Source organism: Equus caballus, chromosome 26 (assembly GCF_041296265.1).
Source record: "Equus caballus isolate H_3958 breed thoroughbred chromosome 26, TB-T2T, whole genome shotgun sequence".
In the NCBI taxonomy this organism is placed as follows: domain Eukaryota; kingdom Metazoa; phylum Chordata; class Mammalia; order Perissodactyla; family Equidae; genus Equus; species Equus caballus.
This window is the reverse complement of record NC_091709.1, coordinates 11,506,861-11,534,361: the sequence shown is the minus strand read 5'-3', so window position 1 is coordinate 11,534,361 and position 27,501 is coordinate 11,506,861. Positions and strand designations below refer to the sequence as shown.

Genomic DNA, 27,501 nt, shown 5'->3' with positions numbered 1-27,501 from the left:
TAAAATCTACGAGAGATCTTGTCTAAAGAATTTGAAAATAGCATTTCTAAATGATGGCATTCCCTTCATTTGGTTTATGGAAGTGATGTACTATAAATAGGCATCTAAGTGCTCCTTGAATTAGCAGGCCTTAAATACTGAATGTATGGTAAGTGTGTGTCTTCTGGGTCTGAGCTCTTGTAGAGTGGATGACTTGATTTTAGGGAATCGTGACCCCACCTGAAGCAGCAGTTCGATGGGTCCCCCGGAGAGGCAGTGAGTCACACACAACCATCTGGAGGTCACCTTTTGCCCTGCTGGACCTCCTCCCTGGGGCGATGCGCTAAGGCAAAACCAAACATTTCTTGGTCATATGCTTACGCATGGAGGAGCTTCACCTTGCTGGCTAAACCACAACACTTGCCTTTGGATCCCCTGGGAGTTGAACAAGTTACCTGAATGACGCTGAGCGGATTAAATAGATTCTGAATGAACCCATTATCTAGTAATTAGGACTTAGGGATCATTGAGTTTCTTTTTAATTCGTAACTATTTGCTTGAATGCTATAGGCCAAATCAGCACACGGTCCTGAATTTCACTTCTCTCTCTAGTTATACATCTTCTCAAAAAACGTCAAGTGAAATCATTTGATTATTTCTGTCAAGAATTTTTTCCATTTCTGTCCCTTGACCTATCTCTTGTCACTACCCTCCTGAAGCTGAAGCTGTAAACCCTTGTGGTGAGTGTAAGCCCCAGGTGGTATGGATTCCCTTCCAGTAATCCATTACAATTATTGTAAAACTGTCATCAGTCCAAAATGTGTTTATTAGGTGATACTCTGGTTCTGTAATTGAAAACCATTCTCAACACTAATACAGAATCCAGCCATTTTTCTTCTTAGATAAAAATAAAAAGTCTAATGGTATAAAATGAATTGAGTAAACTGCTACATGTGCATATGGTTATACAAAATGATTACGTAATATTACATTCTGTATACATACACACACACATATATGTGTATACGCGCAGAGAGAATGCTTATGTTGTACGATTTTTCTCATATCACCATCTGCCTTAGAATAGGAACCCTTATTGGTAGATGCCATAACGTTATTGGTTCTACATGACACTTGGAGAACTCTAATGGGTCAGCAAGTATTCACATAAGGATATAGAATTGCTTTATTATTTTACCGATGCTATTTATGGGCATTTGGTGGTCTAATGGTTAAGATTTGTTGCTTTCACCATTGCAGCCCAGGTTCATTTGCCCAGTCAGGAAACCATAGCACCCATTTGTTGGGTGTCAAACCATGGTGGCTGTGTCTGGCTGTGATGCTGAAAGCTATGCCACCAGTATTTCAAATACCAGCAGGGTCACTCAGGGTGGACAGATTCCCAGAGGAGCTTCCAGAGTAAGACAGACTAAGAAGAAGGAACTGGCCCCCCACTTATGAAGAAATTTGGCTATGAAAACCCTATAAATAGCAGCAGAGCATTGTCTGATCTAGTGCCAGAAGATGAGAGGATGGCCCAAAAAAGACAAGGCGGGGTTTTACTTTGCTGTCCACAAGGTTGCTAGAAGTTCGACTCCACAGCACTGACACCAATAAACTTATCATCATAAAAGTATTATTTACTTTGCATATGTTTAAATTAGTAAAATAGAATATATTTTCAAATAAATTATTGAGTAGAAAACTTCTAATTAGGGTAGTAATTCAGTAGAAAAAACTGAAAATAATAACATCTAGAAAATAAGAAATGTGACCAATCTCACTGATATTGGAAGTTATTTCTAAGTATCTGTTTATAAAAATTTCTTAAATTTAATCATGTTCATGTAGTTGACAACAATCTAAAGTATGTATATTAACCCATCAACATTAGCCACTGAAGATCTGGGGACTAAAATGATATGAGACTAATCTCCAACACTGTCTTTTATTCCAGTTATAGATTCAGGATATTTCTAAAATAGCTTCTTGGTTTAGTAACACAGACATAAAATATGACTTCAAAGGATGCCCATGTACTTTATTTATTGAGACCCTTTTATTCTTGTAGTGCCTCAAAGCTTTCATAATAATATATGACTGATACATCTAAGGTTTGCATTTATTTTATAGTCTCTTCTAGAGGCATGAGTTTGAGTCAAATTTTTACAAGGCCTTGAAAACTTCTTCTTATACTTATTGGGGAGAAAGTCATAAGCCCACAGGGAAGTATGTATATAGCTTAAAAAAAAGAGATTTATAAATTGGTAGTGATTCATAAAGTTTAAAGAGATTCCTGAGAGCAAAAGAAATAAATATAGAATAAGGTAGTGTAAATATTTTATATGTAAACTATCAGTGCTAGAAGCATGGAAAGAGTAGAGAGAAAAATTCTTAATGCAAAATAACAGTTATTTTGATACACAATTAATTCATATGTATAGAGTGAGGAAATGCGGAAAAGAATTATATAGATTACTTAACTCTCAAAATACACAAGAGTAAAGTAGTTGGAAGCTTAAAAAGCTTCCATTTCATCTCTCTAGAAACAAAATGGTTATTTCATAGAGGAAATTACTACATCTCACATTTTAAAGACTAAATTTCATAAACCAAAATTATTTCAATGATGCCTGTTAGACTTGCACATACTATAAATAATTTACTCACATCATAAATTGATCTCATTCGATATAAAGACCAATACTGTGCTGTTTTATATATACTATTACATTTAATCATATAGGAAAATTGGTGTCAAGAAATCAGTAATATTTAAAACAGAAATAAACTCAGATATTTAATTGAATGGTTTAAAGAATTTTTTTTATTATCACAGATTTCAATCATATACAAGAATAGGAAGAAAATGTAATAAACAACACACATCACAAGATTATTTTGAAGTGAATCTCAGGCAACAGGTCATTTTTCATAAATATTTAATTTTGTGAAAAGGTAATGACAAAAAAAACATAGCCACAATATTATTATCCCACCTAAATATTAAAAATAATTTCTTAATACCATGAAATATCCAGAGCTCAGTTCAGGATCCAAAGTAGTCTACACATGGCGATCGTTTGATATGTCTCTTAGGTCCCCCTCCAATTGTTAATTTTTATCCCTGATATATATTTGCTAAAGGAACCAAAGGCCAAAGTTGCTTGTGTGTGGTTTCCCACATTCAAGATTTGACTAATTGCATTGATTTGATGTATTTTTTTGTTCCCTGTATTTATTGGACATTGCAAGTTAAATGTAGGGGCATGATCCTATCCAGACTTGATTATTTTGGAAATAATACTTGTTATGTGGTATTGTGTCCTTCCATGAGAAGGTGTACAGTGCCTGGTGTTAGCAAGAATGGGGATCACTGCCCGTGTTTGAGAACTTGTTAAGAAGTGCAGAATGATGATTTTGAATTTGATTATTTTCTCTTTCTTTATTGGCTGGAGTATTTGTATGAAGAGAAATTTTCACTCATCAAATATTTGGTTCCTCTAGGGTATAACTCCTTTAGCAAACATTTCTTTCTCTAGCATCATCTTTACACATTTTTCCCAGTGAGAAATTTGTGTGGTTGTTAAGAAAAAAAAACTTGTGAAAGAAATTACATAAAGTAACACTTTTTCAAGTCTTCAAATTCTAACAAACTTAGAAGAAAATTCTCGTGTTTAAACGATGTTAGTTGATAACTAAGAAAGATGTTATTTTAAATAAATCTCAAGTGATTAGTGAAAGAATATGTTTAACTTTGCATTGGATTATTGGAGAAAAAGTGGGAAATGCAGGTGGCTATCTAGCCCTGAAATGCAGTTATTTTAATTTCCATATCTTGAATGACTGTAATAATGTGGGAAGCATCTGATAAATTAGATGTAGTAGTACTTCTCCTTTTAAAATCAGCATGATTTCCGGGAGCCGGCCTGGTGGTGCAGTGGTTAAACTTGCACATTCTGCTTCAGGGGTCTGAGGTTTGCCGGTTTGGATCCCAGGTGCGGACATGACACTGCTTGGCAAGCCATGCTGTGGTAGGCGTCCCACATATAAAAGTAGAGGAAGATGGGCATCGACGTTAGCTCAGGGCCAGTCTTCCTCAGCAAAAAGAGGAGGATTGGTTTCAGATGTTAGCTCAGGGCTAATCTTCCTCGAAAAAAAAAATCAGCATGATTTCCTTCTTTGTAAAAAAGAGTGAAACTCACCTGGGATTGATGAGCACTACATTGCTATACTATATCTAACGATTGCATTTTGATGTAGTAGATTTGAAAATGTCTATGTTTATCCAGCATGGTGTTTTGGTAGTAAGTTTGTTACCAAATAGCTGTGTGACCTAGAGAAAGTCACTTATCTTCCCTGGATCCCAGCCTTGTAATATTTTGGATCTCTTAGTTTTCACTGTACTTCTTGCAGGTAGTAGTGGCAACGTATTCTCTTTATTTTCGTAATTTGCACATATGTATATGAGTTACTTCTTCACATTTAAAAAATTTATATTATATAGTATCTACCAACAGCAATGGGTTTTTGTTTGTTTTGTTTGGTTACATTTCATTGCAGATAAATTAGGGGCAAAGGAAACACCTAACATATCTGAATATGAAGTCATAGATGTCAGGAACCTCTGTCTTCCTGGAACGTCTAAGAACTTTCTAAGTATATTACTTCCCTATTGAGAAACAATGATCCCTCATCTATAAATTTGCTTATGGAAGGAAGAATAAAAAATACTAGGCTAAAATAGCAAAGCATTTCAAAGAAATTCTGCATAATCTTGAAACAGAAAGATCCATAGTGCTTTAACGTTAGTTCTCTGTGAATAAATACCAGTAATGTCTTTACGATCTATTTACCAAATGTTTCATTGCTTAATAACTTTTCAGCAAACACCTCTAAAGGTAACCACAAATCCAGTATGTTCTACATTATCCAAATATTGCAAATACCAATAAAAATATCACCATTTTGTTATGACTAAATCTCAAAATAAGAAATAGGAATTAAAAAACAGGAAAATCTGACTAGGTCATATCAATTTTGAGGTAGGTAAAGTTTATCTCATCTCCCCCGAGAATGCCCTGGACTTCATTTTGAGAAACACTGTTTTAGATTCGCCAATGCTTCTCAAAATTGTTACATAGTGATATCTATCAAACAGTCAATCAACTAATTAAATGAAACTAATTAACTAAATAGGTAATGTAATCAGCTAATTATATTTTCACTTTTTGATCATTTGTATTGGCATTTTTAGAGATAAATCTTATTAACATAATACCTAATATTCAGTAACTATTCAGCATTCATCTGTAAGTAGATTTGGGATTTATATTATTAATTTACATGATTTTTCTTCAAAAATTATATGCAAAAGTTTTCACATTATTAACATTATAATTATTAGCAGTTGCAAATTTAATATTATGATTAATCATCTTTGACAAAATAGTGTGAAAAACTCTAATGCTATAGTTAGAACTTGCTGCTTTTATCATAAAGTTGAAGAAATGTTGATGTCATATCTAAAACTTTTCTCTGGTCAAAGTACCTTTTCTTCCTTTCTTTTAATTTTAACTATGAACTGTTAAAATTGCATTTTTAAGATAATTTTCAGTCACTTTTGGGTGGTGTGCAATGTGCACTTTACAATTGACTTATAATTGGACTGTGCTGACAATGGAAAATCTTACAAGTATTGAACATGACATTTATGACAGTATTGCTGTCATCTTGGCTTCTTTTATTGAATATGCAGGGAATTATAATTGGGCTAACAAGGCTGGTAGCCTGGCCTCTTTCCAATTATATTAACCAGCCTGGTCTAGTGTTAGCTGTCTGAACACATACAGAAACAGACAGAAAGGTTCTGTTTTCCTTTCTATTTTGTTTTGGTATCCACCCAATAACCTAAGAATAAAATCATCTGTCTTCGTGTAATGTTTAAGATCTTTCAATAATTCACCTCCATTCCACTGAGAAATGTAAAGATTTGCCATCTCTATGTATGTTTCACTAATTTTTAAGAAAAAGATTAATTATAATAAAAGATTAGTTGTTTCTGTTACACATTGCATACTAGTTATTGTCTCAAACATTTCTAAAGGTTTTTGGCAATTTTTCTTTGATTCCTGCTAAAAATTTTAAGGAATGAATTTGAAGTGAAATTTCTTTTCACGTGAATAAGTCGATGTACTGATACATTGAAATATTTTCTTTGAAACTGAGACAAATATTTTTGCGTAATCTGAAAATAAATCTTTCAGCTTTGTGTAGCATTAAAAACAATACAAAAAATGAAAATAATTCCTAATGGTTAGAATTCTGATATCCACTAAAATTGTACCGAGGGATTAAAAACAAGTTTTAATTGAAAAACAAACAGCCAGAAAAGTTAAATGAAGTAGTTTGTGGTTTGAAAGATCCAAGGAGCGTCAATGTGTCAGTTATCTAGAACACTAGATTCCATGCTTTTCTTTTCTCTTTCTTTTTCTAGTTTCCTCTTATTTTAGAGCATTCAATACACTTCCATATGTCCTTTCCAAATGTTCCCAACCCTTCCACCTGTAAGATTTAAGGTCTTCCCCTTTGTCAGTGGTTTTCTGGATAGAAATATGAAAACAACCTGGGAATCTGTCCAACAGAAACCAAACACCACCACAGTATACCAGGGCTAGAACTGAGGCTATATACTGCAGCCTTGTCAGTAGCAGCAAAAAAAAATTAGTACAAACAACCTGATTGTCTATCAACAGGAAAATAGTCCCACACTTCATATACACCATAGAAAAATGTACAGCTATTACAATTAGTGTGTTAGAATTCCATGTACTAACCTGGAAAATGTGGAAAAAGCAGACTACAAAGGAATGTGTATAGTATGATCCTGTTTTTGGAAAGAAAATACACAAAATACATATGTTATTGGTTTTTATAAGAATTGCAAAATTTTTCTAACATTAGCAAACCGTTAATATTGGTTACTCCTTCAGTAGCAGGCATTGGAGAAGGATCAGGTGTTTCCTTACGTCTGTCATTTCTGATCTTTTGCAGGTATCAATTTTGTTGTAAAAATAAACAACAAAGTAGAAGTATTTCATTCACTAAATAGGAGTTAATTTCTTGGTAAAAATAAGTTTTCAAATTTAGATTTGAATATTGAATATTTTCGGGATTCTAATGGGCTATACACTGTGTTATGAATTGGTACATCACAGTTAGTAACAATGTCATCAAACAGCTGGTAGCTTAAGTTTGGATCTTTGCTTTTTTTAAGTTGGTTTACATTTTATCTTCCAAACAATATGAACTTTTTCCCTCTCCAGCCCTACCTCCATTTTAAAGCTGTGGAGGGTCTGAATGGGTTTAAGCAAGGACTTAATCAAGGTTTCCTGTAATAATTCTGCTTTTAACTTAATATATTTTTATCTGAAAAAATACTTATTATTTTAAAAATAAGTACTTTTTTAAAATCAAATGGTGGAAGATAAATGTACATAGTAAGATAGTATCCATGATTGTGGATAAAAATGAAATTCTCCGTAAGTAATCTGGCATGTACCTAGGCTTGCTAGAAGTTTTCCTTTAGCTCTAAATAACTTGAAAGAATGAAGTTTAAATTTAAAGTTTCCATGCATGATTCATAAGTACTTGATCTAAAATCTGAATTAAGCTTCACTGAAGGTCAGTGTGTTGAACTAGAGGCTACAGATTTCTCAATTAGGAGATAGGCCACTTCATCTTTTACATCATTTACAGAGTGAAAAAGCACTCCTTCCTCTGTCAATCTTCATTTTTAAATAGTATCTAAATCAAAATAGAACATATCACTTCAAAATGTTTAGAGGTATCTAATTATGCATTTCGTCTGGATGTTTTCCTTTGCGTAGAGAACTGCCCTGTAGGACTGTTCCGATTTCCTCATTAAGTTTACTTCCACCCCAAATAGTGTTTATGGCTAGATATAAACTGCTTAGTAGGAACTGAATGCCATTTAAAGTATGGAGTTTTCTAGTTTGATGGCTATGTGGTCAATCAAGTACCAAATAGCTGGAGTTTAATGAAGCATGTGACTTTGATTTATCTTTGCAGACCTGATATTTGCAATTTCGTTGGTGACTCAGTGCCTTAAATCCTAATAGTGTAAGGTAGTATCATACAGCACAGATTCTGGAGTTAGAAACACCTAGTATCAAATCTCAAATTTGCTTCTTTCCAGTTGTGCCCTAGTCAGCAGGTAATCTGATTTTTTACATCCCAGTTTCCACTTTTGTGATGTAATGATAAGAGAACTTACTTCTTGAGGTTGTCATAAGTGGAAAATGTATGGAAGTACTCATCCTTGGTCTCTGGCATTTAGTAAACACTCAATAAATGCAAGTGACATACCTTGTGATTTATCCAAATGTTACGGATTAGTGTTTAATTGTTAAGTAAAATGAAATATATTTAAAGCATATATGAGTATTGCTTTATTGAATTATTAAAGTTTATAAGTTAAGGAGGACATGGAGAAAGAAAGTCCATAAAAAGAATTTTGTGCCTTATGGTTTTTGGAATTTGTACTGTGTGGCTCGTATCTATTTTACTCTTTCTTATTCAAGGACTTTTGTCATGTGTTATCAAAATGTAACCAATGGTCATTTTCTTTGTTATAGGTCCTATTCATATAAAGTGTGTTGATCATATAATCATAAATGTATCTTTTTAGACTTTAACTAATAGTCATAACGTATCTCTCTTTCTTACTAATTAGAGACTCTGACTAATATCTAACATGCTTGTTCTCTTCTTCTTGTGCAATCTTTCCTGGGTACCAGCGGCTGCTTCAAAGAATAAAGCTAAAGGTGAGCTCCTGTCCATTCTGCATGATTCACCGTGATTCACTTTTCTGCTCAGTGTTCTGAATTCTCTTAAATGATAGAGCCAATTCTGTTGGTAATAATACTAGATTGGTGTATAGATATTAGTCGTAAATTTCTATGAATACAAATTTCCATAAATATATAACTTCAGTTATTCAGTTTCTGATATATCTGTGTTTGCATGATTGTTTGTTAGTTTGTTTGTTTCCTATTTTATTTTCCACTTTATTCCAAATGGAACAAAGTGCTTTTGTACGCTAACATTTTACCTGTTGACCTTAGTTTCCTTGATAAAATTGTGAGTTGGAAAAAACATAGCATAACATAAAGCTGATAGAAAGTCTCAAAGTTGAATATACCTTCATAGAATTATTTGAAAAGAAAATTTTATCCTTTAAAAATTGAATATTATAAGCTATAGGTTTCTATTTATGACTTTTCTTCCATTTCCTAGTCATATTAAGTTTGCATTTGCTAGAATTCTGAAAATATATTTTCATGAGAGAGGATGCATGTGTCTAATTCCAGATTGTCTCCCTGAAAGAAGACTTTTGGTTTGATGTATCAAAGTCTTTAGAGGTTTTGAAAGAATTCAAATATATGTATGATATTTTATCATAGGTTTATAGTTTATGTGTTTCAATTTCATACTTTCTAGAACAATCTATGTATTTAAAAAATTTTTTCTCCTTATATAGAAATATATATTTTTTCTTTTTCATTTATTCTTGTCCAGCAAAACTGCAATTAAAGGTAATAGATCATATATCTATTATCTTCATTTTCGTATCTACAGAGTATGAGTAATAATAAAACCTTCAGTAGGTTGTTGTGAGGGTTGACTTAGGTAAAATATGTAAAACAACTAGTAGATTTCCTGCTGCTACTAGCATTTTGAACAACACTAGTTTCCTTTTGCTTCTCACAAACCTGCCTCCTTATAGAGAATATTCTGGCTCCTCATCATTTAGTATTGCCCTGCCTAATATTTTCCTGTGTGCTCAGGAGGAATGACTGGGTGGTTTTATCTCTGTCTTCGCTTCCCATATTCAAATCCGCCACAAGGCCACCCTTCTCTCTTATCCTCTCCCTCCAGCCCTGTCCCCCCCTCAAGTTCTAGTTTTTTAGCTGCTTTTAAAACTATGCTGTAGATTCAGCTTTAAAGAATTAACTGCTCTCTACAAGGCTAAGCATTTAGTGTGCAACTACTATTTTCCTAGCAAAATATCTGTTTTATGGAATACTAAAGATATAAAAGACAAGATGGCAAATTTATTGTTCCCCTTTGTTGTATCCTCCATACCAAGCCTAGTATCTTGTTTCAATAAATGTGCAGGAAGAATTAGCCAATCCTTGCCACAGTAATTTTCTGTCTGGTTGTGAACAAAAGAAATACATTTACAGAGCCATTAAGAAATTACTTGATAATGAACACATGTTTATGAATATGTACACATAATGTATTTATATAATAAAAGATTAAGATGTACAGTTTTAGGAATGAAGAATTAAGGACACTGTATAATAATGTGTTAATTGTGGGATATAGAACTTGGGTGTTGTAGGGGTGGAAAAATTTTCCCTTCTTTTCTTCTAGGTTCCTTGGCTGGTCTAATAGTTAAATTGATATGACAGATTAACAGAAGAATAACAAATTTAATTACATATATACAGGAGCCCTATAAAGATATGAAAACTAAAAAGGCAGCCACGTAATTGAGGCTTATATACCATCCTCAGCTAAGGAAAGGGCCCAGGGTCTGGGGAAACACAGAGGTGGGAAGTCTTTCACAGGAAGGTGGAGGGTATGTTTGGAAACAAAGGTTGCCCTGTTATGCAGATAGGTTTCCTAGGTAAGAAGGTATCTCTGGTGCTAGCTCTCTTCTTTGTACAGGACCCATTTCCTATGGAAATTTAAACAGTTTAGGGGGAGTTGAAGATCTCCTGCTGAATCCGCTAGGGTTTGATTGCCTTTAGCTCAAAATAATCCACACACCAAAGTGGCAGATTTTGGGGTGATAAAATCTGCTCTGCTTCCGTGTAAAGAGCATTAGAGAGAGAGATTTTAAAGTTGGAGTCCTTGTTCTCAGAAAATGCTTTATGGGGGAGGTGGGGCTTGAACTGCTACTTAAAGGACGGGTGGAATGCATATAGAAAAAAGTGGTACATAGGAAAAAAGAATCTGAAATCATAAGTAAAGGTGTGAAGCAGGAATGAGTACAACTGATTTCAGTATAATGAGGACACCTTTTGAGTGAAGACCTGTGATTTATGAGAGTGGAGGAAAATAAATTTGATGATGTAACAGGCAATGGAGTGATCATAAGTCTTTACTACATTTGATTATAGAAAACTGTTAATAATTACTTTGATGTTCATTTGATAATTCTTAAAAACAATGGACAATAATTTAAATTATACAGATTACAAAGTATTATGTATAGGAAACTGTAAGCGAGGAAGACAATTCCTCTACCCTCTAGGTCCTTCTGGCTGGTCTAAAATTAAATTGATGTTAGACAGGGTACCAGGAGAAAATTACACAAAGTTTAATAATGTGTATACACTGGAGAAACCCAGGAAAGGTGAGTAACTCAGTCAGAATGACCAAAACTGCTACCTTAAATACCATCTTCAGCTAAACACAAAGGAAGATATTGGGGATAGTGGTTTTGGGCTTCAAAGGGGAGGCAGGAAATTTACATGGAGATGGAAAAACAAATCTTTGATAGACAGAAATTTGATGAGAATGGGCTAAACAAGGACCTTCACAGTCTAGATACTCAGAGTTATCCATGCTGATGGCCTGTCCTGGGGACAGGCCTTCTATCTTAAATTCTTTTAGGCAGTTAGGGGGAAGGTCAAAGTTTCTTTTAGAGTCTTTTGTTCTCAAAAATAATCAAGGTAAAGAGAAACATTTTGGAGTGGCCAGTTCTGATCCCCCACAAAACCAATTCACCATTGGAGGATTACAGCTATGAACTATTTCACTGGCATCTGTTAAGTCATGTCAGGACTCAAGCTGGCTAGGATTTTGCGATGTAAACATATTTCTGTGCCCAATTTAGTGCTTCCCACATCACCAGCCCTACTGTTCCACACCTATCCATTTTATTTGTATCTCCTTTCTCCACTTGCGTACAAGCCTGTAGGGGTCTTTAGGACATAGTTTACTATTTTTACATCTACAAGGTGTTATATACCTATATTTTTGCATCTGTAAGGTATTATGGAGACAAGAAATGACTTTAAAATGAACTATGCCTCAAGTAGAAATTGAAATTTTATTTCTAACGATTGTTTGAGACAGATGTATATTATGTAGAGATAATAGAACTACTCAGTGCTTTTATTGTCCAATTTCTATGGCAAGTTTTGGAGATGATCACATCTCATTTATTTATCCTTATGGAATCATCCAAATGTGGGGAGCTTCTGGTATATTGGAGAGAGGAATGTGTCTTTATCTTTTTTAAGGAGAAAGGATTGCATTGCAGAAATCACAGACTGGGAAATTTGACACTATCTTCCCAATAAAATTTTTAAGTGGATTCTTAAAACAACAATTTGTGGGGTGTTTAGGTTAAAAGAGAGTTCACCACGAGTTAGCAATGATTTGTAATGGCATAGAAAATTACTCTAATTTTCTCTCCCTCCTTTTTTATATGTTGGTTATTATACCAGTTTCTGAGGGCAAGAGTATAAACATAATACATCAGAATTTCATCAAATCATGTAGCAACTAATTATTTCCTTATCCCTGCAGAAATTGCCATTCTGAAGATCACCAACTATTCTTTAATGGTCATATCCAATGGTGATTTCCCAATCCTCAAATTACTCATTTTTTTCTACTGAATATATATCATTTCTTTTGATTTTCCATTTCCCTTGGTTTCAGTGTCTCTATACAGACTTGATTTTCTTTTTAACTACTTTTTACCTCTTTCTCTCTCCCTTTATATCTTGTTCTGGCTTATAGGTTTCATTCAGGCTATATCTTTGATCCCTGAAATGTGGCTTTTTGCAGTGTTGGTTCAGCTCTCTACCTCCCCTTTGAGAGATTAACGTCACTTCCTGTAAAGCAATCATTTTCCAGATGATGGTGTACCCACAACCATTATCCCTCATGCTGTTAAGAGAAAGACAAATGTTCCAGTAAATTCCTCCGGTGAAAACTTAGAACTGGGAAGTAGGAAAAGAAGAGAGAGGGAAAACTGAAAGGGGCAAGAGGAAGAAGGAGAGATGGAGAATTAATTTTATTACAATTTGTGACCATGAATATTGTATGAAGACTGAATAAGAAAATGAATTAAGGGGCTGGCCTGGTGGTGCAGTGGGTAATTGTGCATGTTCTGCTTTGGCAGCCTGGTGTTCGCCAGTTCAGATCCCGAGTGGGGACATGGCATCGCTTGCTAAGCCAAGCTGTGGTAGGCGTCCCACATATAAAGTAAAGGAAGATGGGCACGGATGTTAGCTCAGGGCTAATCTTCCTCAAAAAAACAATTTTTTTTTTTTAAAAGAAGAAGATGAATTAAGTCTGAGACAGGAAAGAACAATGAAGTAGGATGTACAAAGAGTGCGAGGTCAAGAGAGTGCCTTCATGGTGCTCAAGTCCCTTGTTCTAATGGATTTCTAAGGTTCTACTTTATCCTTGCCCTTTGGGTCTATGACACAGCTCTATTTCAATTAAGCTTTCTAGATAGATTTCTCTTGCTTGCAGTCAAAAGAGAACCATTTAATATAACGGTTTTCCTTCTGTAAGTTTTCTTAGTTGATTTCAGTTATCACTTTTCTAGACTTGATCTTACTTCTATACTGTTATCTGATATCCCCATCACCCTGCTGAACATTTCCACCTGACTATTAAAAACTGAAGCATTTTGGACCCACAACTAAGATATACAACTATGTACGGGGGTGGTTTGGGGAGATAAAGCAGAAAAAAAAAAAGAAGATTGGCAATAGTTGTTAGCTCAGGTGCCAATCTTTAAAAAAAAAAGAAAGAAAAAAGGCAACACAGTCTTTAATTATAAAAAAACAAACAAATAAACATTTTTCTCTGCTAATTTGAACTCTCAAGATTTACTAAGTCTTCTCATGAACAAATATTTGCCTAATTTCCCAGTTTAAAAGATTTCAAATATCTTTAATTCCTCCAACTTAATTCCTACCATAACCAATCAGTTATCAAATTGTCCTAATTTTATGGGGATAAAATTATTATCCTAATTATTTCCTCATTTTACTATGCGAATAGTAGCTTTTGCATGGATCCTTTTTATTCAAATTGCTCACTCCTGGAGAAGTTTATAGCTTGTCTCCTGCTTCAGTTCTCAACACCCTACAATGTAGCCTGCATTCATATATCACAGTGAATTTAAATAAGTTCATCAATGCTTGGCTACTTGGAGATAGAAGAAAAGGAACCTAGAGTGGTCCTAAAATTTCTTTGTATAAAATGTTTTTATTCCATTCCATTATAAACTTATAAACATAGACTAAATTTATCTTGATGATTAATGTTGTTCTAGAAAATTACAAAATTTCTAAATCGTTTTAATCCAGTAAATATATTTTTAGTCTTTAATCTGATTTTTAGGCTTTATTTCTGATTCAAAATTTGACAAATATAATGGAGATAACATTTACATCATTTCTAGAATACCAGCCATTAGCTACTACTTAGCTATCACCTTTAGTCATATAATCAGTATTCAGGGCTCAAATAAAAATTAAAATAATTATTTGAACTTTGCATAATAATTAAAAGATAATGCAGGGCACTCAGCAATCTAAACTGAGATATATATGTGGTTTAGAGAAGAATCATAATTTGAATTTACTGGATTTAAGTAATAGTCATACATAATATTATTAAAATGATTTATTTTATTTTCATAAAATGATTTATTCAGATGTGAATATAAAAACTGCTATTCAGTGTCTGGCCTGGTTGCATAGTGGTTCCGTTCTCAGGCTCCGCTTCAGTGGCCTGGGGTTTGCTGGTTTGGATCCCAGGCGTAGACCTACACACCACTTATCAAGCCATGCTGTGGCAGGTGTCCCACTATAAAGTAGAGGAAGACGGGCACAGATGTTAGCTCAGGGCCAGTCTCCCTCAGAAAAAAGAAGAGGATTGGTGGTGGATATTAGCTCAGGACTAATCTTCCTCAAAAAAGAAAAAAAGAAAGAAAGTCTGCTGTTCAACCAAAGAATGACATTTAGTATTCCAGGTTTCCCATCATATTACACCTTTAGGGGTACCTTGAAAGGCACACAAAAGGTTAAAATTTTGAGATTGCTTCAAACTATTCTGAGATTTTGTCTTAAGTGGAGCACCTATATTTCAGTTTGTACAATATAATATGCACTATATATTGAGAACTTCCATTTTGTAGTCAGACAGACATAGGTCAAATTTTGGTTTTTCAGCTTACTAAATTTGAGCACCTGGACAATTTGATTAACTTCACTCAATGTTCATTTGCTGTGACAATTATATGGGATAATGTATAAAAAGAGAGTTACCTAGGAAATGACACATAGTGATCACTCAGTAACTTTTACTTACTGTTATTATCACCTTTACTATCATTATTTAAATGATGGTTTTGGGGGAAAAAATAGACCATGTAGTCAAAGATAAGTCCAAAAACTAAACTTCTTCTATGAATATCAGCTGTATTTCATCTTCCTGATGGCATTCATATGTTTATATTTATTACAAAATTAAAATAAACATAATGTGAATGATTCACTAGGTATATGCACATTTTTTTCTTTCTTCATATTTAAATATTAAAACTCAAAGTGTATAAATACTGTCATTAAAGAATTTCAACCTGATGTCAAAAAGGAAGGGAAAAAATTAAGAAAATTATGTCACAGAGAGGATTATGTAATACTTAAAATGTAAAAGTAAGATGATTCTAATAGCAGTGAAGTTTGAGGAATAAGGCTATATATAATTTCTTTTGAAAAATCACTTAAGTTCTGTTGAAGCTATGTTTAGATCTTAATTTAAAAAGTGTAAGGATTTACTCAAAATCTTGCATAACGTCTATAAAATCTTCATCAAAAATAACTCACTGAAAATCAATATTGGAGCTTATACTAATTTATACCACATCAGGAAATATGTTGGGAGTGCTAGAAATACAAAGAGAACCCAGAAGCTTATTATGTTGCTATGACGTATCTGCTAAGGGCTCCAGGTGGAAGACCCCGAGATGGTAACTTTTAGAAGATTATTTTCTTAATCTACCTTCCAGTTCATCTCATTTCTCTAGAAAAATTGCCAAAGATGTTGTTATGATAGTGCAATAATATTTTCAAAGATAGAATTTATAATTTCAGCCTTGTACTAACTTTAAAAAAGTGAATAAGAATAAAATTGTAGCAGCTAATATTTCTTGAATGTTTCCTATGAGCCAGGCATTACACTAAACATTTTATACGTGTTTTCCAATGTAATCCTCACAAAACTCTTTGAGATAGGTACTATAATTATCTTCATTTTAGAAAATGAGGAAAATGAAGCAAAGGGTTAAGAAATTTGTTATATGTTCACAGACTGGCAGGGTGACAATTCCAAATCAGGCATACTGATTCCTGAGTTCAGACTCTTCGTCTATTAAATTCTCTAAAGAGATCTGACTAATGCACATTATCATTCACCTAAATTGTACCCATTTATTTAAGTGTATTTACCTAGGTCCCACCCACCCAGGTAGGACTGGGGTTGGGAATGGGAGTAACGCAGAATGATGATGAGTTGTTATGAAGAACAAATAAATTGGACCTACCTGGTTGGGTATATTGGTGAAGAAAATATTCTCCCAATGGACTTGGTTCTCATTCTTTTTCGTTCTCTTTCTTCAGGATCTCTCATTCATTCACCTCATGTTAACCTCTCTGATTCCCTCTCAGGAAGTGAGGAGCTAGATTCTCAATAAGATGAGTAATGTTTTAGAAAAGCGTTAGGCATAACTGATCTGAAATGATGAACTCAGAAGACGGTAACAGGGCTAAAGAGTGTGTTCATGAAAATTTTATTGTAAGGTGATTTGTGGGTCAAAATATAGATAATTTTAGTTGTTTTTAAAGTGCAGTTTCATTCGCCGTGCTTTCTGGTTTTCATTTCTCACCGTGTAGAGGTTTTCACATGTTCGCTCTGGGGATTATCTCATTACTCACTCTTGGGCAGCTGTTCCTCTTCATGTTGCACAGAACACACTAGATGGGTCAGGATGGAAAGACCCCTCTAGATTCTCTATATTATTTTTCACTTGATTTAATAGAGCTGCATTTCCCCCGTCTCTCCTTTCTTCTTGAAATGCAAATGTGAGCTTTCCTGTGGACATGTGGATAAACATAACTTATTTGCCACCAAAACAGGGTACAACTTTGTACAGTGATTAGAAATTAGTTTAAACATTGCTACTTTAAGTTTATATCCTCATTTCCTTCATAAATAAATCATTGTAATACATTTTATTCTATCTAAATACATCTCATCCACAAGGCAGGATCTTCTGGGACCCAATTCATTCAACTGGTTCATGTCATTCTATTATGTTAGTAAAATTGGTATTTGCTTGTTCTGTGGCTCCTGTGTGGGGGTTTAGAAAGCCTGTAATTAAAATCCCAAAGTTTGTGGCTTCTTACAAGGTTCTCAACAGAAAAAGTCTATAATAAGGGGACATATAGTGACCGATGTGTAATGGTTGGGCATTTAGGGGCATTTTCAAAACAAATGCTATAAGGACAACAGTTAAATTATACTAAAAATAAATTCTACTTTATATGTCATTCAGATGGAATGATAGGCATATATTTTTAGTGGAAAAATCCTTTGATTGACAGTATGATAGAAAACATTTATCGTGAGCAAATTGTACTGTTAAGGGCTTTGGAGAAGGTTATCAGAGTACCTGGGTTCTAGAATGTACGCTGCTATTTGCTTGTTTTCCAGTCTTCATATCAGTAAAATACAGATAAAAATATCAGTATTACCAACCTTATAGAGTTATACCCATCAAAAGAATATGAGAAAGGACTTTTAGAACAGCCAATGATATCCAGATATAAATAGCTATTAATTAAATAAGGTATGATCACAGAGCCAGGAACTTGATATTTAGTGATGAATAAAATGTGGCCCTGTTCTGAGCCCAGGCTAATGGTCCATGTGCACAGAAAGACCTTGTAATATGATATCCCTTTTATGCTTTTTCTTCCCAAACATCCTTGGCAAGGGAGTAAAACAAATATGTTCTTTCATTTGATACATTTTTATTGAACATCTATACTGAGCTAAGATATAATGGGGACAAAAAATGTGAGTATTCCTTATTTTTTTACTTTATAGGGCTTTCACTCACTCATTCATTCATTCACTCATTCATCCAACATTGCCAGGGATTGCTGGAAATACATCAGTGAGAAAAGAAGTAAGTTATACCCTGTAGGGTGTTACAATGCGATGGACATTTTAAAGAAAAAATAAAGCAGAAGGGTGAGATAGGATTGCTTGGGCAGAGTAGAGAAGGGAGGAGGTTCTCATTTTGAACAGGGAGAGTAGAATAAGGGGACATTTGAGGAGAGAATTGATGGGAAGGGAGCAAGCCACGTGGATATCTGGGAGAGGCATTCCAGAAAGAGGAATCAGTAAGAGCAAAGACATGAAGGCTGAAAAGGGTGTAACTTATTCAAGGGATAATCAGCAGCCCTGAGGGGCTGGAAGAGCCTGAGCCTAGGAGAGTACTCAGAAAGTCATAGAGGCCATGAGAACCCAAGTCATGTGAGGATTTCTGTTTTGCTCCAAGTGAGATGGAAAGCCTCTAGAAGTTTGAGCAGAAGAGATACATGTGCTGATTTGATTTAACAGGATCAGTTTAGATGTTCTGGTGAAAAGAGACTGCAGTGAGAGATGTAGGTACACACCTGAAACCAGGGGACAGATGATAGCAGTGGAAGGACTAGAGTTGTAGCAATGGAGGTGGTGAGAAGTGGTCTTTTGAAGCTGTATCTAGTAGAATTGCTGACTCGAAATGGGACATGATATAAAAGGCAAAGTGTAGGATGTTTTATTTGTTTTTGCCTGAAAAAGTGGAAGGACAAAGTTACATTTACAGGTTGAGAAAGACTTTGGGAGGAACATGGCAAAATAATGGGACCTAAGTTTTGAATATGTGAAGTTGGAAATCCTATTAAGCACTCAAGTGAAAATGACCAGTAGAAGTTGCCTATGTAGATAAAAGATCTGGAAATTGTTATCTATGGATAGGATATAAAGCTATGAGATTAGAGGAGCTCATCTAAGGTGTGAGTGTAGTTTGAGAAGAAAACAAAAGTCTTAGGACTGTGTTTTCAGATACTCAGTCCTTAAAGAGATCAAACAGATGATGAGGTACAAGCAAAGGAGTCAGAGAAGAATCAAAAATAAGCGAATGAAGTGTTTTCAAAAAGGAATTCAAGTTTCACTGAGTTAACTGTGTTTGATAGAAAGGAACTGAGAATTTCCCATTGGATTTAGCAGTGTGGAATTAATTGGGGCCTTGGTAATTGCCATTTAGTATAAAATATACAGATTAATCAAATACTTATCTGTGAGCATGAAAACTTTTTGATGTGAAACAATGGCACGATGGTACAATGAAATCCTACTCCAGGTAATTTTATCTTAGTAAATAAAGACTATGGGGAAGACTTGGAAGAAGAGACGGTCAGAAGAGAGCTGAAGAACTAGTCAGAAAAAAGTGGGTGAGGAAGAGAGAGAAGAACTTCCCAGGTCAAAGGAATGGCAGCAGGGGATTAAAAGAAAACCAATATAGTTCCAGTGGAGGAATCAGTGGGAGCCAGGGGTTAAAATGAGAGTGGATATCAAATCCAAAAATTTATTGCCAAGACCAGTGTCAAAGAGTTTTCCCTCTATGTTTTCTTCTAGGAGTTTTAGGTGTCAGGTCTTATATTCAAGTCTTTAATCCATCTTGAGTTGATTTTTGTGTACGGTGTAAGATAGTGGTCCAGTTTCATTCTTTTGCATGTGACTGTCCAGTATTCTCAACATCACTTATTGAAGAAACTATACTTTCCCCGTTATATATTCTTGACTCTTTTTTCAAAAATTAATTGACGATATATGTGTGAGTTTATTTCTAGGATTTCTGTCCCATTCCATTGGTCTATGTGTCTGTTTTTATGCTGATACCTTACTCTTTTGATTATCATAGCTTTGCAATCAGAAAGTGTGAGGCTTCCAGCTTTGTTCTTTTTCAACATAGCTTTGGCTATTTGGGCTTTTGTAGTTCCATACTAATTTTAGGATTGTTTGTTTTATTTCTGTGAAAAATGCCATTGGAATTTAGAGATTGCATTAATCTGTAGATCACTTTGGGTAATATGGGCATTTTAACAATACAGTCATGTGCTGCATAACCACGTTTCAGTAAATGATGGACCACATATTTGACTGTGGTGCCATAAGATTATTACCATATAGCCTGGGTGTGTAGTAGGCTATGCCACCTAGGTTTGTGTGAGTACACTCTATGATGTTCATGCAACCATGAAATTGCCTAGACACATTTCTCAGAACGTATCTTCATCATCAAGTGACGCATGACTGTATTAATTCTTCCAGTCCAGACACACAGAATATCTAGTTATTTGTGTCCTCTTCTATTTCTTTCATCAACATCCTATGGTATAGGTCTTTCACTTCCTTGGTTAATTTTATTTCCAAGTATTCTATTCTTTTAAATGCACTTGTAAATAGGATTGTTTACTTAACTTTTCTTTCTGGTAGATCTTGGTGTATAAAACACAACTGATTTTTGTATATTGATTTTGTATCCTGTAACTTAAATGAAGTTATTTATCAGTTCTAACAGCTTTTTGGTGGAGTCTTTAGGGTTTTCTATGTACAATATCCCACGCAGTACCTTGAAGTCTATTACAGACCTTTTTTTTTTTTTCTATTCTAAGAACAACGAGAGGCCAGACAGGGATTTTAAAAGGGGAATGGTAGGATATTCTCACATTTATACTTTGAAAGAGATTACGGGGTGTTCATGAAGAACAAATTCGAAGAGGTTACTATGGATGACAAACAGAGAAGTTGAATTGTCTGGAAAATTGCAGTAGTCAAGGGAGAAAAAATGGTAGGTTGGCCTAGAGGGTTACTGGTAACATCACAGAAATATAGACAGATTTGCAAGAAAAGAAAATTCTTTCAAGAATATAGTTGAAACATTTAGCAGGAAAAAAATCCCAAAACCGAAACATCAATTAAATAAGTGCTTCTAAGTATTTATAACGATTTGAAATACTTTATTATTCTTCATTTCTCTTCATTCTAATGAAAACTGCAGACCAAAAGTCAGAAACCTAGAATGGCAGTGCTGATCTTGTCAATATGTTAGCCCACAGGAAGGCATGTTTTTGTTGTACGGTGGAACAGAAGGGAAAGTAAAGTAAACTGTAATTTATAAAGAAAATTGTAAATTGTTTTACTGGAAAAACTGTTAGATAATAGCTTTTTTCCTAAAATAGTTCTTATTTGTATTGTTGATTCTTATAATTAAAATAATTGGAAAGTTTCATATGTCTAAATAATTCAGGGGGGAGGAAATTTTATATTAAAAAAAATCTGTCAAAAATAACATGGTAGAAGTCATATAAAAAGCTACTCATCTTTTGTTTCAGTAATTTTATTGAGATCATAATAGTTTATAACATTGTGTAATTTCAAGTGTACATTGTTATTTATCAATTTCTGAATAGACTTCATCGTGCTCACCATCAGTAGTCTAATTTTTGTCTGTCACCATATATATGTGCCCCTTTACCCCTTTCACCCACGTCCCAACCCACTTACCCTCTGGTAACCACTAATCTATGCCCTTTATGCATGTATTTTTTTATCTTCCACATATGAGTGAAATCATGCAGTATTTGTCTTTCTCTGTCTGGTTTATTTTGGTTAACATCACACCCTCAAGTTCCATCCACGTTCTTGCGAATGGGACAATTTTGTCTTTTTAATGGCTGAGTAGTATTCCATTGTGTACATATACCACATCTTCTTTATCCATTCACCCACAGAAGGGCTCTTGGGTTTCTTCCATGTCTTGGCTATTGTGAATAATGCTGCAAGGAACACAGGGGTGCATAAATCTCTTTGGATCACTGATTTCAAGTTATTTGGATAAAGACAAGTAGTGGGATAGTTGGTTTGTATAGTATTTCTATTTTTAGTTTTTTGAGGAATCTCTATACTGTTCTCCATATTGGCTGCTCCAGTTTGCAATCCCATCAGCAGTGTATGAAGGCTCTCTTTTCTCCATATCCTTTCCAACATTTGTTGTTTTATGTTTTGGTAATTACAGACATTCCAAGTCGTGTAATGTGATATCTCATTGTAGTTTAGATTTGCATTTCCTTAATAATTAGTGATGTTGAACATCATTTCATATGTCTGTTGGCCATCTGTATATCTTCTTTGGAAAAAAAGTCTGTTCATATCATCTGCCCATTTTTAGATTGGTGGTTTGTTTTTTTGTTGTTGAGTTGTATGAGTTCTTTATATATTTTGGAGATCAACCCCTTGTGTGATAAATGATTTGCAAATATTTTCCCCCAGTTGGTGGGTTGTCTTTCCATTTTGTTCACGGTTTCCTTTGCTTTGCAGAAGCTTTTAAGTCTGATGTAGTCCCATTTGTTAACTTGACCAATGTCAAAGAGTGTGCTACCTATATTTTCTTCTAAGAGTTTTATGGTTTCAAGTCTTACATCCAAGTCTTTAATCCATTTTGAGTTAACTTTTGTGTATAGTGCAAGATAATGGTCTACTTTCATTCTTTTGCATGTGGCTGTCCAGTTTTCCCACTACTATTTATTGAAGAGACTTTCCTTTCTCCACTGTATATTTTTGGCTCCTTTGCCAAAAATCAGCTGTCCATAAATGTGTGGTTTTATTTCTGCACTTTCAATTCTGTTCTATCCATCTGTGTGTGTGTTTTTATGCCAGTATCATGTTGTTTTGATTCCTATAGCTTTGTAGTATATTTTGAAGTCAGGGATTGTGATACCTCCAGGTTTGTTCTTTTTTCTCAGGATTGCTTTGGCTATTGGGGGTCTTTTGTTGTTCCATATAAATTTTGGGATTCTTTGTCTATTTCTGTGAAGAATGTCATTGGGATTCTGATTGGGATTGCATTGAATCTGTAAATTGCTTTAGGTAGTATGGACATTTTAACCGTGTTTATTCTTCTGACCCTTGAGCATGAAATATCTTTCCATTTCTTTATATCTTCTTCAATTTCTTTCAATAACGTCTTATAGTTTTCCATGTACAGGTTTTTCAAATCTTTGGTTAAGTTTATTCCTAGATATTTTATTCTTTTTGTTGCAGTTGTAAATGGGGTTGTATTCTTGATTGCTCTTTCTGCTGGTTTGTTATTAGTATATAGAAATGCAACTGATTTTTTAAAATTGATTTTGTACCCTGCCACTTTGCTGTAGTTGTTGATTATTTCTAATAGTTTTCTGATGGATTCTTTAGGGTTAAAAAACTGCTCATCTTAATTGTATATTCTAGTTGGTTCTAATTTGAACACAGCAGATTAAAAGTTACTTATACATTTGATTCTTGACTATAATTGAATATAAGGTTATTTTAGTGACATCAAAGCAGTATAAAGTATGTGGCATAAGCCTCAAAAGGTTCATTAATTTAACTCACTACTTTAGTTTTTTCTTATCCTGGCTGAATAAAAACCACTTACTGGCACAATAAGATTCCAGACTTTTTCCATGTAATCTGCTTTCTCCAAGATGGGATAATCATCTGATGGGAATTGGGTTTACTTAATGAATATGCTGTCTAGATACAAGGCAGGAATACTGTTTGTCTTGGACAATCACCAAAAGTTCAGGAAGTTGTTATCTTCCACCTCAGCCAGAAGTCATCTTGGGTTTGATTGTCAAATTTCTTGGCTACCTAACCAGAGGTTGGAAATCCCAATAATGTATATTCACAATAGCATGTGCAACTAGTTTGTGATAGCATATTCAAATGGAAACTAGGAAATAGGCAGCTGATATCTGTGTATATCAGGATACAGCTTCCCCTAGAAATGGAGATAGATGTTTCTGTGTAATCTGATGGTTGACTCATTGAAAACTTGAAATTTGCTTATCTGCAAATAAAATGTTACTCTTCATGCAGGAAGTCAGTACTTCTTTATAAAACTGAGGGATAAATTTAGGTTTTGGTGAAATATAGCTATGTATATATATATCTATATATCTAGATATAGCTACAGATAGACAAATAGATGATAGATAGATTTTAAACCTTCTTATAACCCTTTTGGGAAGTAACAAATGCCTTGGGATTTTTCATGCTCAAATGTTATTTAATATATCTGGCATGGCCACAAGTTCATTTCAGCATGATAATTTGACCCCATATTTATTAGAGCAAAATATGTGTTTGATGAGTGTTTCTTCTATATCTATTTCACTAAGCATAATTCACTTCACCTTTCCTTTTTTTTTCCTTTATTTTTTTAAAAATAAAGCAGACAAGTTGGGAGAACCCAAGTTTTAAAAAGTCTTAGTCATATTCAGGAGATTCCTTAAAATAAAACAGAAGAAAACCAATATACTTATAGTCTAGTAAGATGTACTGAAAGAAAGCATTTCCTATAAACTGCAATTGACCTATTATAAAATCTAGCAACTAGAAATGCATTTAGTGACACAGTAATTCATTCACATTTAACTACTCATTTATTCATTTCTGAAACATTTATTGAATTTATGTGTAAGCTACTAATCAAAAGTAGTGATAGTGCATTTTATATTTTGAAATCAAATCTAAAATCTTAACAGACATATCAGTCTCAATGATTTAAAACAAACTATATGTAACAACAAAAATGAATATATATTTAGAATCTAATTAAAAAAGACTACATATGATTTTTGTAAAAAATTACCCCAAGAAAATAAGTATGACAATTTTGTCCTAGATCATCCCATTAATCATTGACTTCCTAATAGCATAATGGAATGGAACTTTGCTTTATCAGCTTATGTATTCTATTATTAAACTTGGACTAGTATCGATTTACAAACCAAAACAAATTTTAAGGGAATGAAATCATCCTGCTTTTGTTGTTGAAAAGTTCTCCGAAAGCCCTAGAGGAAATGTCATCTTAAAGTAAATTGGAGTGTGAACAGTGAGTTTTAAGGTGTCAGTCATATTATCATTTCCAAAACTGGTAGAGAGATGAATACACTAAGATATATTTGAACAAATTAGACAGGATTTGTTTTCTTGAAAATTATATAACTGCCTCAGCTTCATCAGTAGTTTGTGCAAATATCAATGACAGATCTGAAATTAACTTGGACATATAATTGAGGAAAAGAAAAAGTAATTTAAGGGGAAATAATAAAGTGGCTGGGAAATGAATAAGATGACAATAAAATTATTGAAAATACATATAAAATGCAAGTTCCATTCATTGTGGGGAACACAATGTCAGAGAGTGCTCTTATTTTGAAAGATAATAAAAGTTTTAATTTTAAATATCAAAGCATTTATAGTTACAGGAGAGAAAGCACTGGAAATAGATAAACTTTAAACAATTGTCTGAATATGAATAAAAGATAATACCTACCTCGTGAGACAATCTATTATTGATAATTTTAAAAGCAACAAAGACATGTCAGAAAATCAAACTTTAAAAATTTTAGTTCTTAAATAATCAAATTCTGTGACATGTAACACCCAAGTCTGCATTCAACACAATTGCTTTTTTTTCAGTTATTGAGAGTCATATGCAAAGGGCAGAAGTGATCTCTACTATGAAATAAACACATTTAAGTCTTACTCTTCAAATGGATTTAGCTTAATCACTAGTTTTACCTTGGAAACAGATCTGCTATGAAAAATAGTATTAGATATTAAAGAGTAGCTAAATGCCATTAATGTTAAGGTCAAACAACTTAGACCAAAGAAAAGGAATTAATTGCATACACATTCTATTTGGAATCTAGTTGGAATGGATGACCAAGTTGGTAACATTTCATTTTCTAAGGAATTTGGTAAACTAGTCTGCGTATGTTTTTGATGTCTGTAGATACATTGTGCTATCCCCACTCACTTTATCTTATAGAATGTTTTACTCTTCCAGTCGATAAACTGTGTGCCCTATTTGCATGCCTTATCCCAAAGAGAGCTGGAATAGCATTTGGTCCAATAGCTTCAGTAATAGTTCAGGTACAACGAACTTTCCTGGAAGCGTGGAGATCAAAGAACTCATACTTGTTGGCATTAATTCCAAAAGTTTGCTTAAGTGACCATTATTTCAATCTATAGTGACTATTCTTCAGGGTTGTTATTTGCCTTTAACTTTTGCTTCATTTTGGTTCTTATATTATCATTACCAATTGCACCATCTTTTTATTCTCTTCTTGTTTTACTCCCTTTTTTCTTCTTGGAACTATAAGAAATATGAGGCCCTAATCATCTTCTTGTACTAATATATCAGAGTTTACCAACAGATTCCTTAGTTTTTTCAAGTTACCATAACAATTCACATCCATATTTAAGAGTTTTAAGTCCCTATAACATCAGCTGGCTCTCTTCCCATTAACTATTCTGTTCCTGCGCAGGGAATTTGCCCCCATGACCCTACAAGAAAGTGTTCAGAGCCAGTTTCCTCCTGGCTCTCTGAAGCAGCTGCTCTGCAGTTTCCAAGCTCTGATTAATTCCCTACATCTGATCTCAATATGTATGTACACCTTTAAATCATATTCTTTACATTCAGAGCTAAATTATATACTCACCTGACCTTGCGGCTTTGTTCAGAATAGACCAAGTAGGCATCAGTAATTCTTGACCAGGACAAGAATTATCCCTCCCCTTTGTACAAATTGACAGACACTCTTACGTTGCCTTGTGCCTCTCAAATAGCGACTTACTGAGACACCTAGGATCAGCTAACAGGATTTAATTGGATTATGTTAGAGGCTTTGTTCAGACCTGTCATGGAATTAATAGAAGCCTAGGTAAAAAAGAGGTTGGAATTGTTCAACCATTTGACCTCAGCATCCAAGATGTTTGGATATCATCTCCTATTTCAGTATAAGAAGATAATAAGTTCAGCCAATAGCTGCCCTGTTTATATTTTTGAAATCTCTCTCTATAATTATTAAGTACATTAGTGGAAAGTCACTTGCTTCTGTCTTAGATAATTTGTTTTCCCCAGAAGAAAAAAATAATGACATTATTTGGTTGCCAAATGTCAAATTATGTCACATTTGGAAAATTCCCTTTCTATGCCACTACCACATTATATTATTCAAACTGAGATTTAAAAATCAAAGGTACTTGTTACTCCACCCATTTCAGTTGTACATTTTACTCTTTCCCTCACTTAGAAAATAAAATTGGAGCTAAAGTACATATAATTTCCTTTCCTTCAAAGGTCTTCCTGTAGCTCACAGAGACAATTGGAAACTACTATTTCATAAATCATTCGAAGTATAAGGAATCATACAGTGAATTTCTAAATGCAAAACACTTCTTTCCACAAATTATTACTTCCCAGAATTCCTCGAGGGATATAGGACATAT

At 34.0% G+C, this 27,501-nt stretch overlaps 1 protein-coding gene across 4 annotated transcripts in view; it reads left to right on the top strand.

Moving 5' to 3' along the window:
- The window catches only part of CADM2 (cell adhesion molecule 2), a 1,006,464-nt gene that overhangs the window by 693,221 nt on the left and 285,742 nt on the right, over nt 1-27,501 (top strand). For 2 of the 4 annotated variants that reach the window (XM_070252473.1, XM_070252472.1), the window contains exon 2: nt 8,799-8,825. The exons of the other annotated variants lie outside the window; for them this stretch is intronic. In XM_070252473.1, the coding sequence (XP_070108574.1) occupies nt 8,799-8,825 (27 nt within the window). The remainder of the gene's footprint in view (nt 1-8,798; nt 8,826-27,501) is intronic. 4 annotated transcript variants of the gene reach the window in all.